Source organism: Equus caballus, chromosome 11 (genome assembly GCF_041296265.1).
Source record: "Equus caballus isolate H_3958 breed thoroughbred chromosome 11, TB-T2T, whole genome shotgun sequence".
NCBI classification, from domain to species: Eukaryota; Metazoa; Chordata; class Mammalia; order Perissodactyla; family Equidae; genus Equus; species Equus caballus.
This window is the reverse complement of record NC_091694.1, coordinates 626,109-640,379: the sequence shown is the minus strand read 5'-3', so window position 1 is coordinate 640,379 and position 14,271 is coordinate 626,109. Positions and strand designations below refer to the sequence as shown.

General features: G+C 47.7%; 1 protein-coding gene across 1 annotated transcript in view; it reads left to right on the top strand.

Annotated features, from left to right (window-relative positions):
* Positions 1-13,159, top strand: part of FOXK2 (forkhead box K2) — a 78,745-nt gene extending 65,586 nt beyond the window's left edge. The window contains exon 9 of the mRNA XM_023651658.2: positions 9,988-13,159. Coding sequence (XP_023507426.2) covers positions 9,988-10,184 — 197 coding nt within the window. The 3' untranslated portion in view covers positions 10,185-13,159. The remainder of the gene's footprint in view (positions 1-9,987) is intronic.
* The last annotated feature ends 1,112 nt before the right edge of the window (positions 13,160-14,271 follow it).

Below are 14,271 nucleotides of genomic sequence, written 5' to 3'. Positions count from 1 at the left end.
AGAGAGGCTGTGGAGAAAGAGGAGGAGATGGCAGGTGAGCTTTAAGAAAGATGACGTGGCAAGTGGAGGCTCTGGACATGGTTTTCCTGGAAACAGTGTCAGGTGGTGCTGGGATGCTGCATGACCTAACTCTGACCTCCGTCACCCTTGAAAGTCACTCTTGAGAAAGGAAAGCAGTACCTGTTATATTAATGAACTTTGAAAATCAGAAGCTTTAATATTTTTGTTGTAAATTGAAAATATCAGACATTCTGGAAATTAACTCACAGCCAGTCTTATTCCGTTTTTCTCCATCTCCTCCCCATCCAGATCCAGACATAACGTTACTTCATCTGTTAATATTTCAGCATGCACCTCTAGGAGATAAGGACTCTCTTTTAATATATAAGCACAGTACCATTATTATCATACCATACCATATTAATTTTTAAAATTAACAATAATTCTTTTTTTTTTTTTTTTTTTTTTTTGAGGAAGATTAGCCCTGAGCTAATATCTGCTGCCAATCCTCCTCTTTTTGCTGAGGAAGACTGTGCATCTGTGCCCATCTTCCTCTACTTTGTATGTGGGACGCCTGCCACAGCATGGCTTGCCAAGTGGTGCCATGTCCACACCCGGGATCCAAACCGGTGAACCCTGGGCTGCCAAAGCGGAACATGTGCACTTAACCGCTGCACCACCAGGCCAGCCCCAACAATAATTCTTTTATACTCACTGTCTCCTTAGGGTTCAAATAGTTTGTTCTGCTTTTTTCTTTTTTTTGTGTGTGTGTGGTGAAATCTACATAAAGGTTACTATTTTAAAATAGTACAATCTAGTGGCATTAAGTACATTCACAATGTTTTGAAAAACATCACCTCTAACTAGTTCAAAAGCATTCTCATCACCCCAAAAGGAAGCCTCGTACCTGTTAGCAGTCACTCCCCACTTACCCTAACCCGTTAACGACTGATCTGCTTTCTGTCTCAGTGGATTTAGCTATACGGCGTATTTCCTATAAACGGAATTATATGATATATATGTGGCCTTTCATATCTACCCTCTTTTGCTTAGCATTATGTTTCAAGGTTCATCCATGTTGTAGTGTGTCAGTACATCATTTCTTTTCATGGCTGAATATGTTTCCTTTTTTTCCCCCCGTGCTTTATCTCCCCAAATCTCCCCTGTACATAGTTGTGTATCTTAGTTGTGGGTCCTTCTAGTTGTGGCATGTGGGACGCCGCCTCAACATGGCCTGATGAGCGGTGCCATGTCCATGCCCAGGATCCGAACTGGCAAAACCCTGGGCCGCTGCAGCAGAGCACTCAAACTTAACCACTTGGCTACGGGGCCGGCCCCTATGTTTCCGTTTTGTTTATTCATTCATTAATTGGTTGATGGACATTCGGGTTGTTTGTGCTTTCTGGCTATTGTGAATAGTGCTGCTGTGAACATTCGTGTACAAGTATTTGTTCGAGTCTTTGTTTTCATTTCTTTTAGGTATATACCTAGAAATGAAATTGCTGAGTCATATGGTAATTCAGTGTTTAATTTATTGAGGAACCACTGAACTGTTTTCCACAGTGGCTGCAACATTTTATGTTCCCACCAATGATCTATGAGAGTTCTGAGTTATCCACATCCTCACCTACACTTATTTTCCAGGTTTTTTTTGATCGTGGCCATCTTAATGGGTGTGAAATGATAACTTACTCTGGTTTTGATTTTCATTTCCCTCATGACTAATAGTGTTGAATGTTTTTTTCATGTGTATATTGGCTATTTGTGTATCTTCTTTGAAGAAATGTCTATTTAAGTCCTTTGTCTATTTTTTAATTAGGTCATTTGTCTTTTTGTTGTTGAGTTGTAGGAACTCTTTATATATTCTGGATACTGGGTCCTGATCAGATACATGATTTGTAAATATTTTCTCCCATTCAGTAGGTTTGTCTTTTCACTTTCTTGATAGTGTCTTTAATTCACAAAAATTTTTAACTTTGATGAAGTTCAGTTTACCTGTTTTCCCTTTTGTTTTTTATGCTTTGGTGTCATGTCTAAGAATCCATTGCCAAACCTGAAGTCATGAAGACTTACCCCTATGTTTCTTTTACTAAGAGTTTTAGAGTTTTAGCTCTTATGTTTAGGTCTTTGATCCATTTTGAGTTAATTGTTGTGTATAATGTGATGTCAGGGCCTGACTTCGTCCTTTTGCGTGTGGATATCCAATTATCCTGCCACCATGTGTTGAGGAGACTGTTCTTTCCACATTGAATGGTCTTGGCATCTTTGTTGGAAACCACTTGACCTCTGTTGGATTTATTTCTCTCAGTTCTGTTTCATTGATCTTCACGTCTGTTCTTATACCAAAACCGCACTATTTTGATTACTGTAGCTTTGTAGGAAGTTTTGATTCCAAGAAGTGTGAGTCCTCCAACTATGTTCCTCTTTTTAAAGATTGTTTTGGCTATTCTGTATACCTTGCAACTCCATGTGACTTTTAGAATCAGCTTTCCCGTTTCTGCAAAAAGGCGTTTGGGGCTTTGGTAGAGGTCGCAGCCGTCTGTGGGCCCCGTCTTAACCGTGTGAAGTCTCCTGACCTGTGAGCGTGGGATGTCTTCCTGTTTACTTAGGTCTTCGTTAAATTCTTTCAACACTGCTTTATAGTTTTCACTATATAGATCTTGAAGCATTTAAGTCTTGGTCATATTTCTTTCTATTTTATTCTTCTTTCTAAATGGAATTATTTTCTTACCTTCCTTTTTACATTGTTCATTTCTGTTGTATAGAAATGCAACTGATTTTTGCGTGTTGATCTTGTCCCCTGCAACTTTGCTGAATTCATTTATTATGGTTTGGGCATTTTTGTATGTGGATTTATCAGGATTTCCTCTCTATAAGAAACATGCCATCTGCCAGCAGAGTCTCGCTTCCGTCCCCATGTGGGTGCCTTCCATGGCAAGGCCCGCCAATGCGGAGTCCAGTAGCAGTGGGGAGAGCAGGCGTCCTCGTCTTGTTCTCCGTCTGAGGGGGAAGCAGCCAGTCTTTCACTTGAGGCTGATGTGAGCTGTGAGCTTGTCAGAGATGGACTTTGTTATATGTTGAGGCATTTTCCTTCTTTCCTGGTTTGGTGAGTAGGTTTTTTTTTACGGATTTTATTTTTTTCCTTTTTCTCCCCAAAGCCCACCAGTACATAATTGTATATTCTTAGTTGTGGGTCCTTCTAGTTGTGGCACATGGGACGCCGCCTCAGTGTGGCTCAGAGCGATGCCATGTCCGTGCCCAGGATTCGAACCGACGAAACACTGGGCCGCCTGCAGCGGAGCGGGCGAACTTAACCACTCGGCCACGGGGCCGGCCCCTGGTGAGTAGTTTTATCATGAAAGGGTGTTGAATTGTGTTGGATGCTTTTTTTCTGGGTTAAGGAGGCAAAAGGATTTTGTGGGGCTGGATGTGACAGTTGGGGGTGGCCCACATCTTCGTACCTGCATGGGGTGCTCTGTTGACTTAGCCCAACATTCCTGTTTACACCCCAACCTCCTTCAGGAATCAGTTGCAGGGCTGTAGTTGGAGCAAGCAGAGCACCCACTTGACCAGCACAGCCTTTTGCGCTGTGCATCCCCGGGGCTGGTGTGCAGGGAGTTGCTACTGGGAACTTCCAGGGGCTCGGCTCAGGCTCACATGGGTTCACCAAGTAAGGCAGAACCATCTGTTCTGAGGGGGTGCTGTCGTTATCCCACCCCTGCCCCAGGGCTTCATTCTGCCTCCACCCACTGCTGCTGTGTAGCCTTGGGCAGCTCTGCATCTGTGGCACCTACCCATCTGAGGCTGACATTCTGTGGGACTTCTGGGAGCTGATCTTACACAGTTGATCCTCAGTATTTGTGGATTCTTTATATTTGCAAGTTTCGCCTGCTCACTGAAATTTATTTGTAACTCCCAAATCAGTACTCTGCGTTTTCCCAGTCATTTGTGGGCATGTGCAGAGCAACAAAATGTTTGAGTTGGACCTGCTGCTTCCCAGCTGAGGTGGGACACAGGGATGTTCCTCCTCCTAGTTTCAGCTCTTGTACTGTGAACACGCATCCTTTTCTCAGTCTGTCACTGCTACTTTTTCATGTTTTGTGCTGTTTGTTGGTGATTTTGCCATTTAAAATGACCCCCAAGCATAGTACTGCAAAGCCTTAGTGCTCAGGCACAGGAGGCTGTGAAGTGTCATCTGGGAAGACTTGACTGTTAGCTGAGCTTCCTGCAGGCATGAGTTCAGTGTTAATGAAGCACTAGTATAGAGGAAATAAGTTGTCTTTAACCAGAAACACACATAAACCAAGGTGTGTCTTGATCGGTTAGGGAACCCCACCCTGTCTTTCCCCTGGGACAGAGGCTCGGCCCTCCTAAGCTGGTCTCCTGTCTCGCGTTGCCCAGCTCTGGGCACTGAGTCACTCATGTCTGTGTCAGGCATTTCTTAGGAGCAGGTGGTGCTGGGCCGTAGCAGGAAATGTGTCCATGTGTTGTTCCCAGATGGGAGCAGAGTCCCCTGCCCTCGTGGAGAGCGTATCACAGGACACAGATAGGAAACTGAACAGGACAGTCAGTTGGCTAGGAGAAGTGCAGGGCCAGGGGCCAGTGATGTGGGAGATGTGGCAAGCGAGTGGCATCAGAGACCAGTGAGCATCTGAGCACAAGATGACCATTGCAGGGATGTTCACAGCCGTGAGGAGGCTGCTGTGGGACGCAGGGGCCTGTGAGCCATGGTGGAGGATGCACTGGGAGAGGGCAGGGAGTAACATGCTTCAGGCAAAGGAAGGACCCTGCCTGTGCATGTAGACCACGCTGGTGCATGGGTGGGGGGTGAGAGGAGTCAGGACAGCTCTGGCATACCCTTGGAAGGTGCCTCTGCAGTTGCATCTGCCTGCTGACGCACTGTGTGTCTGAGGGCTGAGCATCCTGATGGAGAAGACTGTGCCCTCTTCTGCTTCCCCAGGAGCCTGCTTGGCCTTCCCAGGGGGCTTTGTGTGGTTTCTTAGAGGGCTGCATGGAGCAGCGTGCACACGTCACCACAACCGCCCTCTCACTTTTGGGAAAGGAAGTCTGTTGCCCCAGGCATGCACCCAGCTTATGCTCAGGACAGCGCTGCCCTGAGCTGCAGGTACTGCTGCCTCCAGTGTGGGGAGGGCATGGGCCGCTTCTGTTTAAAAGGTACACGGAAGAAAGTCCGGCATTTTGGGTGACCCTTCTATGGCCCTCGGCCCCCAGTGCTCACGGGGAATGGAGAGGTGGAAGGAGTCCAGCTGCAGGGTGGCTCTCAGCTCTGGCTTCTTGGTCACAGATCTGGCTGCTTTCCGCTTCCAAGACTCATGCACACGTCTGGTTCACTAGCATGCTTATGGTTATGTGACCTTTTTAAACTGCTTTCTGTCATTTGATAGCATTTGGAATTTTGGGCCAACACTGTGCTTAGCCAGTGTCCCATCTGCTCCATGTGGCCTGGAGCGTCCTCTCAGCTGCATTTGCCACCTCTTCATGCTGAAACCTGTCCTGCTCCGCATCTTCCTTCCTGCCCTGGTTGTTTCATTTTCTTTCTGTCTCCTTCCTTAAGGGTTTGCACGTCACCGTTAGCGGGAGACAGTGCTCAGCATGGCTGAGGAACCAAAGTGATGCTTTATTTGCTGGAGCGTAGCCTTGTCCCCAGATCCTTCCTCCTGGACAGGCAGGTACTACTCTCTGCTGCCCTGTCCCCACCATGCTGTCCCATTCTTCCATTCAGACCGGTTTTCAGGCTTTGATCCTTTGCCCCCAGCCGACTGTTAACCTTCACATTCTGCTCTGACTCTACAACAGCTTCACAGCCTGAAGTAACATTGATGTAAGCCAGAATTTTGTGAGGCGTCTCCTCCAACTAGGCCATGGTTCTCTGTGTATCTCCGCCATGTGCCACAGGGCTGAGAGAGTATAATCAGAAGTGTGGTGTGTCTGTCCGGCTGGAAGAACGCAGGCTCCATGTCAGCACTGCCCCAGCACCCACACAGGCCCTTATTCATAAGGGGGACACAGCACTTACTCTTCAGTGAATGAATGAAGGAACAGATGAGTGAACACACAGTGGAGATGGAATCATCAGCCCCACGTTAACCAGGGTCCAGCCACGGGTCCCCTTGTTCCTTGAAGGCATGGCTGTGCGCAGAGCCACATTAGGTCAGGGGACCTGTCCTTTCACGGCTGGAAGCTTAACAGCTCTCCGGGGTATCTGGCATCAGCGCTTGGGCTGGTCTTATGTTTGGGAGGACCTTGGCCTCCAAAGCCCCCTTCAGGCCTGGCTGCCCAAAAGGATGTTCTCTCCGACCCCTTGTGTCTCGCATGAGGGGCCTCAGTGAGTATGAAGCCAGTGTCAGGACAGGCCTGGTAGATGAAGCAGATGAAGTCAAGGCCACTCCTTTGTGGTCACCCAGGTGGCCAGGATCTGAAAGGTCTCTCCTGTCCATAGCTAGTCCAGTGAGAATCAAGTTGGACAGGTGTTGTCTCATGACTGTGCAACATGGCAGCGATGCCTGAGGTCCCTGTGAGTGTGGGAAAGAGCAGATGGAAAGTGGTCCAAAGAGTCCCACAACTTGATGTTTTTCAGAGTCATGGCACAGGAAAGGTTGGTCTAAGTTGCAGAATTCCTTCCTGGGCTGGTGGCTCATCCTGGTGGCCCCACGCCATTGCATTAGCCGAGCAGGGTGTGCAGCGGCCACTGCGTATCCTCACAGGCGGGGCACTGGGAAGGAGCTCTTCAGGGGGTGACACCCTCTCCCCATCCCAGCTCCGTGCTCCTCTGCACCTTCCTGGAGGCACTGAGTCACCAGTCACTAAGGGGTAGCCCTGATTTTCTTCAGGCTGGGTTGAAAGGTCAGTCGGGTTGTGCAGCCCTGGGGTTGTGTTGCCAGCTTGTCTTCTAGAGCTTGACTCCTTTTTCATGCCCTCTCTCCCTACTTACTAGGGCAGCCATGGTGGCTCCATCCTTCTGTCTTGCCTCTTCATCAGCTCTGCTTCCCTGGCCGTGTTTCCCATATTTGGTTTGGGGAAGGCTTGACGATGAAATCAGGACTTGGGTGCCCCGCCTCAGGGCACTGATAGGACTGGCAGTTCTCCTCCTTCCCAAGGGACGTCCTTGCTGGGTCTCATAGCCACTGGGAACCCAAGAGGCCAGCAGCCCCTCCTGCCAGGTTCTAGGTAGAGACAGAGAACAGAAGGACCTGCATGGAGAGTGAGGCCTGGAGCAGGAGAGAGCATAATCCCTTTGTCACTTTCTTAGCTTTTTCTTCATGTCTACCCACTTTGTTCTTTAATTTATTTCCAGTGGACAAATGCTCTCACTTCTCTTGGGTAAATATCTAAGAGTAGAATGGCTGAGTCATATGGTAGATACAGAATTTTTTAAGAAACTGAAAAATCATTTTTCAGTGGTTATACCGTTTTCCATTCTCACCAGCCGTGGACGAAAGCTCCAGTGGTGCCATATCCTCCCCAGCATTTGGTGTGGCCAGTCTTTGTTTAGCTTTTCTAGTTTTTTTTATTGGCTTCAATTTGTATTTTCTTAATGATTCCTGATATTGAGCATCCTACTGTGTGCTTATTTTACATCTGAATGTCTTTGCTGAAATGTCTGTTCAGATCTTTTGCCCATTTTAAAAATTGAGTTGTTGAGCCAGCCCTGATGGCCTTAGTGGTTGAAGTTCGGTACTCACCACTTCGGCAGCCCAGGTGCCCTTCCTGGTGGAGGAGCCACACCACCTGTCTCGGTAGCTGTGCTGTGGTGGCGGCTCACAGAGAAGTAGTAGGACAGCTTACAACTAGCACATGCAGTCATGTACTGGGGCTTTGGGGAAGAAAAAAAAAGAGTTGTTTCCTTTTGACTGAGTTATGAGTTCTTTCATATTCTAGATACAAGTCTTCTGTCAGATGTATAGTTTGCAAATATTTTCTCCCAGTCTGTGGATGGCTTTTTGTTTTCATTAATAATGCCTTTTGAAGAGCAAAATATTTACATTTTTATTAAGTGTAGTTTGTCAATTTTTTCTATAGAGTTTCTGCCCCTTTTCCTCCCCATAGTTTACGTAAAAGATCTTTCTCAAACCCAAGGTCACTAAGATTTTATCCTTTGTTTTAGGAATTTTACAGTTTTAGCTCTTAGATTTAGGTCTGTGACCCATTTTGAGTGAAATTTTGTATAAAGTAAGTAAGGACCAAGGTTCTTTTTTCTTTAATTGGTGTTCAGTTGTTCCAGCCCCAGTTGTGGAAAAGACTCTCCTCTCTCCACTGAATTCCCCTGACACTTGAGTCCAAAGTCACTTGATCATAGACAGACGGTCTGTTCCCAGTGCTTCTTTCTCTTCCCTGAATCTGTGTGCCATCCGTGACAGCGCCTCACGTCCTTGTTGCTGTGCCTTTATAAAAAGCCTTGAGGTCAGGCTGTGTCCGTCCTGCATTCGGTTCTTTTCTATAAACTGTTGTGGCCATTCTAGGTCCTTTGCATTGCCATGCGATTTTTCGTTCAGCTTTAGTGAGGTGTAATTGAGCCACGTGAATTTTAGGTCCCTGCACAAAAGCGTGCTGGGACTCTGGGCTGGCGTTGAATCTGGAGATGAGGATGGAGGCACTGGCCTCGTAGCAGGATTGGAGCTCAGAGGGTGTCTCGTGACTTCACGTTTCTCTCATTTTGCATACCCTGCGTCATCTCTTTACTTAGCTTCAAGTTCCATTTCTTGGGAGGAAATTCTGCAGTTCCCTTGTGGCAGCCAAAGCAGTGTATTAAAATGAAAATACCTAGAGTTGTAAAGCTTGGTGTAAACTCATGCTGAAAACTCTTAGGCAGCACACAAAGCAAACCTATTTATGACTTCCACCAGCAACAGCATTAACATCTAATTTAGTAAGATCAGTGTGGCGGGACAGCGTCTGTGTCAGACCAAGGGACTCAGGCATGTTCAGGAGACAAGGGTTGCTGTTCCAGGCTTCTTTTGTGCACATACATCTTTCTCTGTGGGTAAGACTCCCATCAGGCCATCTCTTGCCTTGGTCCTAAACCTCCCTCAGGGCACGAGGGGATGGGATGGGAGCACACAGTCTCCCTGGATAGGATGCAGCTTCTCCAGGTCATGTGGGCGGGTTATGTAGCATGCTGTGCCTCCTAGGACCCCTCTCCTTGAGCCTGTGTGGAGTGGCTCCAGGCCTCCTCTCCAGCCTACTCCTGCCTTCTCACTTTGAGGAAGTGGCACTATCTTGATGTAGTCTGACCCTTCTTTTGTTCATCTCCTGGAATTTGCCTGGTTGTGCAGAACATGGGACAGGTGAAGGTGGGAGTGGTAGAGGCCCTTGTGCCCAGCTGGTAAAGTCCCACGTAAGCCCACAAGGAGGGAGGGTCCCTCCATGATGAAGACCTGAGAGAGGAAGGGTTTGGCAGGGGAGATGGGGCCAAAGAGAAGCCAGGAAGCCAGCCCAGGGGCTCGTGGGCACATATCTGCTTGTAAACTCCATAGAGAGAAACAGGCGCAGACAAGCTCTTGTTGCAGTTCGTGGTTAGCCCGAGCCGTGTGCCCTGCTCCCCTCCTCTTGTGTGAGGTGATCCGAGAGCATCAGCATGGAAGTCAGGGGTGAGGGGCCACTGCATGGGGGAGAACGCTGGTGGCAGCCCCTTTGCCTCATCAGTAAAGCCGTCGGCTGTCTATGCCCCCTTTCCCTGACCCTGAGGCTCAGTTTCCACTGGGGTTCTGTCAAGATAGCACAACATTTGAACTAAGAAAAAAGATGCCAACTGTTAATCAAAACACCCAGTGATCACACAGTTAACTTGCTGCAAGGTGTCTTGTCTCCAGGGGCCCAATCCAGGCCCTGGTGCCCTTGGCCACTGTAGGCCATGCAGGGTCACACAGAGAAGCTGGCCCTCTGGGCAGAGCGTGGAGCCAGTGGGGGCCTGACAGGGGACGAGGGTTCACCCTGGAGTCTGGGGTCTGACTCACTGTCTCTCTGCAGCAGCGGCAAGTCCCCTGCACATGCTGGCGACACACGCGTCGGCGTCGGCCTCTCTGCCCACAAAGCGCCAGAATGGTGACCAGTCAGAGCAGCCGGAGCTGAAGCGAGTCAAGACTGAGGATGGCGAAAGCATTGTCATTGCCCTGAGTGTGGACACACCGCCGGCAGCCGTGAGGGAGAAGGGCATCCAGAACTAGTGACCAGGAGAGCTTGTCTTACCTTAATATCAACTCTGTGGTGCCAAAAGGAGACACTGTCTCTCACCGAGGCTCAGAGCGCATTCTCGGTGGGCAGAGGGCCCTGCGGTTGGACTTCACCTCAGCACTGAAAACACAAAACCCAGGCGGCCTTAAAACTCCTTAATTTAAAGACAGAAATCAGACCCAAACAGAACACACGCAACAAAACCTGGTTCTGGCAGTGTCTCCCCACCTGCGCTCAGCTTTTAACTCCGAGTAAAGACTCACGGTCCTTGAGTGAGGACGGCACCTGGTGCGAAGCGGATCTGCCGGGATGGGGCCCCCACGAGGGGATGGGGCAGGAGCCCCCGCCGCCCTCAGAGGACCCGAGGGGCTGGCGCTGGTAGATGAGACAGTATTTTGTTGTTCACATGTGGAATTAGAATATTTTGAGGTGTACTTTCTTTCTTTACAAAATAATGGGGTCTTTGACATTTCAGATCACTCCATTTCTACTCTGGAAATTTTGGAATCACACAGGACCGTTGGTGTGATTTCATTTGGGGAAAAGAAACAACGTAGTTTTGTTTGTTTTTGTTGTTTGTTTTCAGCCTATGGAATGATTTACTTTTGTCTGTCCTGTTAAAGTTCAGATGGAGCTACTTGGTGACATGCGCATTGTCCCTGTTAGAGCAGGTGCCAGATGAATTTAATCCACCTCCATTTCAGTGTGACGGACGGTGACAGACAGATACCCGCGGGCTGCACAGAAGCACGATGGAAAGGACTCCGGACTCCTGCTGGCCTCGCGGCTTGTGGAGCTGCACTTAACTGGTTCTCTTTCTTGCTCCTTTTTGTTGTTTGTTCTTTGTGTTGACTCTAAGTAAAGCAAGTCTCCCGACAGAACTACGACTCTTTCGTCTGGAAAAAGATTCAGTCTTTTATCACACACCCTTTCAAACCAATGTCACAGGTCTCTGGGGCACGTCTGTTGTTTTAGGTGCCCTCACCAGCTCTCGGCATCGCCCGACCAGCTGTCTACACTGCGTTTGCCCCACTGATGGTGAGAGCAGCTGCTGGGGTGGAGCAGAAGCTGCGTGTTAACACAAGGGGCTCGGAAGCAAGTGCCCTCTGTTAAGCATTGGAACCATCTGGGTCGTTTTCTGATTTGTAATAGGAAATTCCCTTCACCCTTTCAGAACTGAATCCCATACTAAGGCTGACTTCTCTCCTACAAAAAATAAAAGCGAGAGGAAAGGAAACAAAGGTGAGACAAGGAGAAGCGGGAGGCCCACAGGCCTTAGCCCACGCTCCTCCAGAAGAATACCACTCACCTTCCAGAGTGTTCCAGGGGTCAGGGCTGAGCAGCCGTGCAAACAGAAAGAGGGCTTTGGCCTTATTGTGAATTTTTAAATGTCATCATCATAACGTTATTTATTTAAATGTAGTTATTTTGGTATTTAATTTTTTTTAAAAGAGGGAAAAAACCCTGTATTTTCCTGGTGGAATGAAACAGCTCAGAATGGTATATTTAGGCAATTTTAAAACATTTATTATTTACCTAAAGACCAAATATGATAAATCTGTTCTAAGTATTGTGTGTCAATCCACAGTATGGAGCTGTCACAATGTTATTGCAGATAATGCATATTAAAAATTATGAAATTACTGCACACTAGCTGGATTTATAACTCAGCCATTTAAAAAATAAAAATGAAACCATCATGTGAATGAGACCGTTTGTGTGACAGTAGCAAAATCTAGGTCGCAGACTGAAGCACGGATGGATCAGAGCACTTCAGGGCAGCAATCTCCATCTTCCAGGCACTTTACGGATACCTTGGAATGTATATTTTTATTTGTCTTTTTACTCAAAAGGTTTGCAGTTTGCAAATAATTCAGATTGTGCTGTGTCCTGTGTGGGGGGTCAGGTCACTCCGCTGAGTGGTGCGGACCTGTTGGTCATGACTGCCGCGAGCCCCTGCCCATGAGCTCTAGGTAGGTGAATGGACCAGACAACCCCAGTGGGAACGCGCTGTGCATCCTCCTGGAGACATGTCCACACAGCAGGGAACCTTCACCATTCAGAGACTCGAGGAGATGCTCCCACGTAAGCCCAGTCCGTCAGTTCATTACTTCTGAGCCTGAAACTTAGACTTTATGGGTCTGGAGGGATTTCTGCTGGGATGATAGAGAAGAAAAATACCCAGTTCTCAAATTTTAAAGAGGAGGAAAGAATAGTTTTTTGCTGTCAGCAGCTGGAGTGTGCCTTTTTCACAGGTGAGGGTGTCTCTTTCCTTTTCCCTTCTCACTGCCTTATTCAGTTGGCGCATTCATTGGCACATAGAAATTTAAGAATATCAAGGAGATGGCAGGAAAAAACCATGGATTAGCAAGCTATCACTTTTTTAAGTTTTTTCAATTCAGCTGTGAATTCCCAAAGGCGCTCCACACACCAGGAGTCACTGAGCTCGTGTCCCTGCCTCCTGCCTGATGCCTGGTGCTACGTCAGCAGGCGTGTTGCCCTGGACCCCCTCCCAGCAGTCCACTGGCAGCTCCCAAGTGTCTTCTTCCAAGGAGTCTCTGCTTGGACCTTCGCCAAACTTCTGAGCACCCCGAGGGACTAGAAACTTCATTTCAGCAGCTTTGCCCTGAAGCAAACAAAAATACAAAAGGTAAACTCACATACGACCCACGTGACATGGTGCATTCCAAGATGTCTGTGCATGGTTTGGGGATGACCCTCCTCTCGCATCAGGAGCTCCTTCGATACGCCCGTCGCTAGAACAACAGAGCAGACGGCAGTCACAGAAGGGGTGGGGCGGGGCCAGGATTTGGGATTTCTATGCTATGTGACACAAGGTGATAAGTGACAATCTTCAAGTCCTAACCTCCACTATTCTAGAAAGTATAGTGGTGATTTGTGTGCAACAATTTGAAATTTTAAAAGTACCAAGACCTGAAATTCAATAAAATATTTTTATTAATTTTAATTGAATACAGAGTATCATTGTCATTTTGATAAATGTAAGCAGGCATTTCTTTTTTGCTCTTTTATCGTGTGCTCTTTTCTGAGCACGCCAAAGGCCTGGAGCACAGAGTGGATGTACGAAGAGGCTGCCATCATGACAGCAGAGTAGGTTCCACCACTGGAAAGGATGGGGTTGCAGGCGGTGGTAACAAAGTCTTGCTGATTTTTATCTCTGACACTGGAGTTTCAATACTTACTTTGAGGTTGTGGTTGTCACTACCATTTCTTCTGCAGACTTGCCCCTCAACCTAAGAATCAAGATCATTGCAGACAACTTGAGACACATCCTCCTGTGAGACGGAAATCTTGTCTGAAGAGGCACATGGCTGCTCAAGTTCCCACCCTGCAGTGCTGCTCGTCCACCCGCGAAAGTCTGGTCTGGACTGCTGAAGTCCTGAGGCTGCTAAAGCATTTAGTGCTCCTCTGGGGAGTAAAGGGAAGGAGGAGGACTGAAAACAATGGCCAAGGCCCTTTGGGGAGCTCAGTGAAGCTACGATTTAGTGTTCACAGACAAAGGGCTCCCATGGAGTGTTTTGTTCCCTGCCCTGACGCCTCACTTAAAACAGTTCTCATTGGCGTAAAAGAACTGCTCATCGCGCACTGAGACCATTTCATGCCTGTGTTTCCAGATCTGTTGTCCATGTTGTATGAATAGATGCTTTAAGATGTGTTAGGTCTTAACTCCCCCTTTCTGTCTCAGGAAGAGCTACTCAGGTAATTCATTCTGTTCACCTTGTTGAATTTAAACCGAGTCCGAGAGTTGACAGCTAACCTAGAGAATAACCTACCTTTATCCAAAAAGAGAGATGTTGAGGGGAGGAGGCCTTCAGATACAGGAAACAATTCAGCAGCTCTGGAAAGAGGTTTTTATACAGCAAAAGCCTTGTTAACTATTGTAGGGAGGCCCACATTTAGGGCCACATTTCCTCTGTAACGAGCACATGGGGGCATATTGTGAACCTATGTGGTCATGCTGTAGTAAGTTCAGGCCTAAACGGAGGGAGGTGAGGGAACTCATGGTGTATACTGACTTAGATTGCAGCCCTGCACACGCTGTAGATGTTGTCGAATACT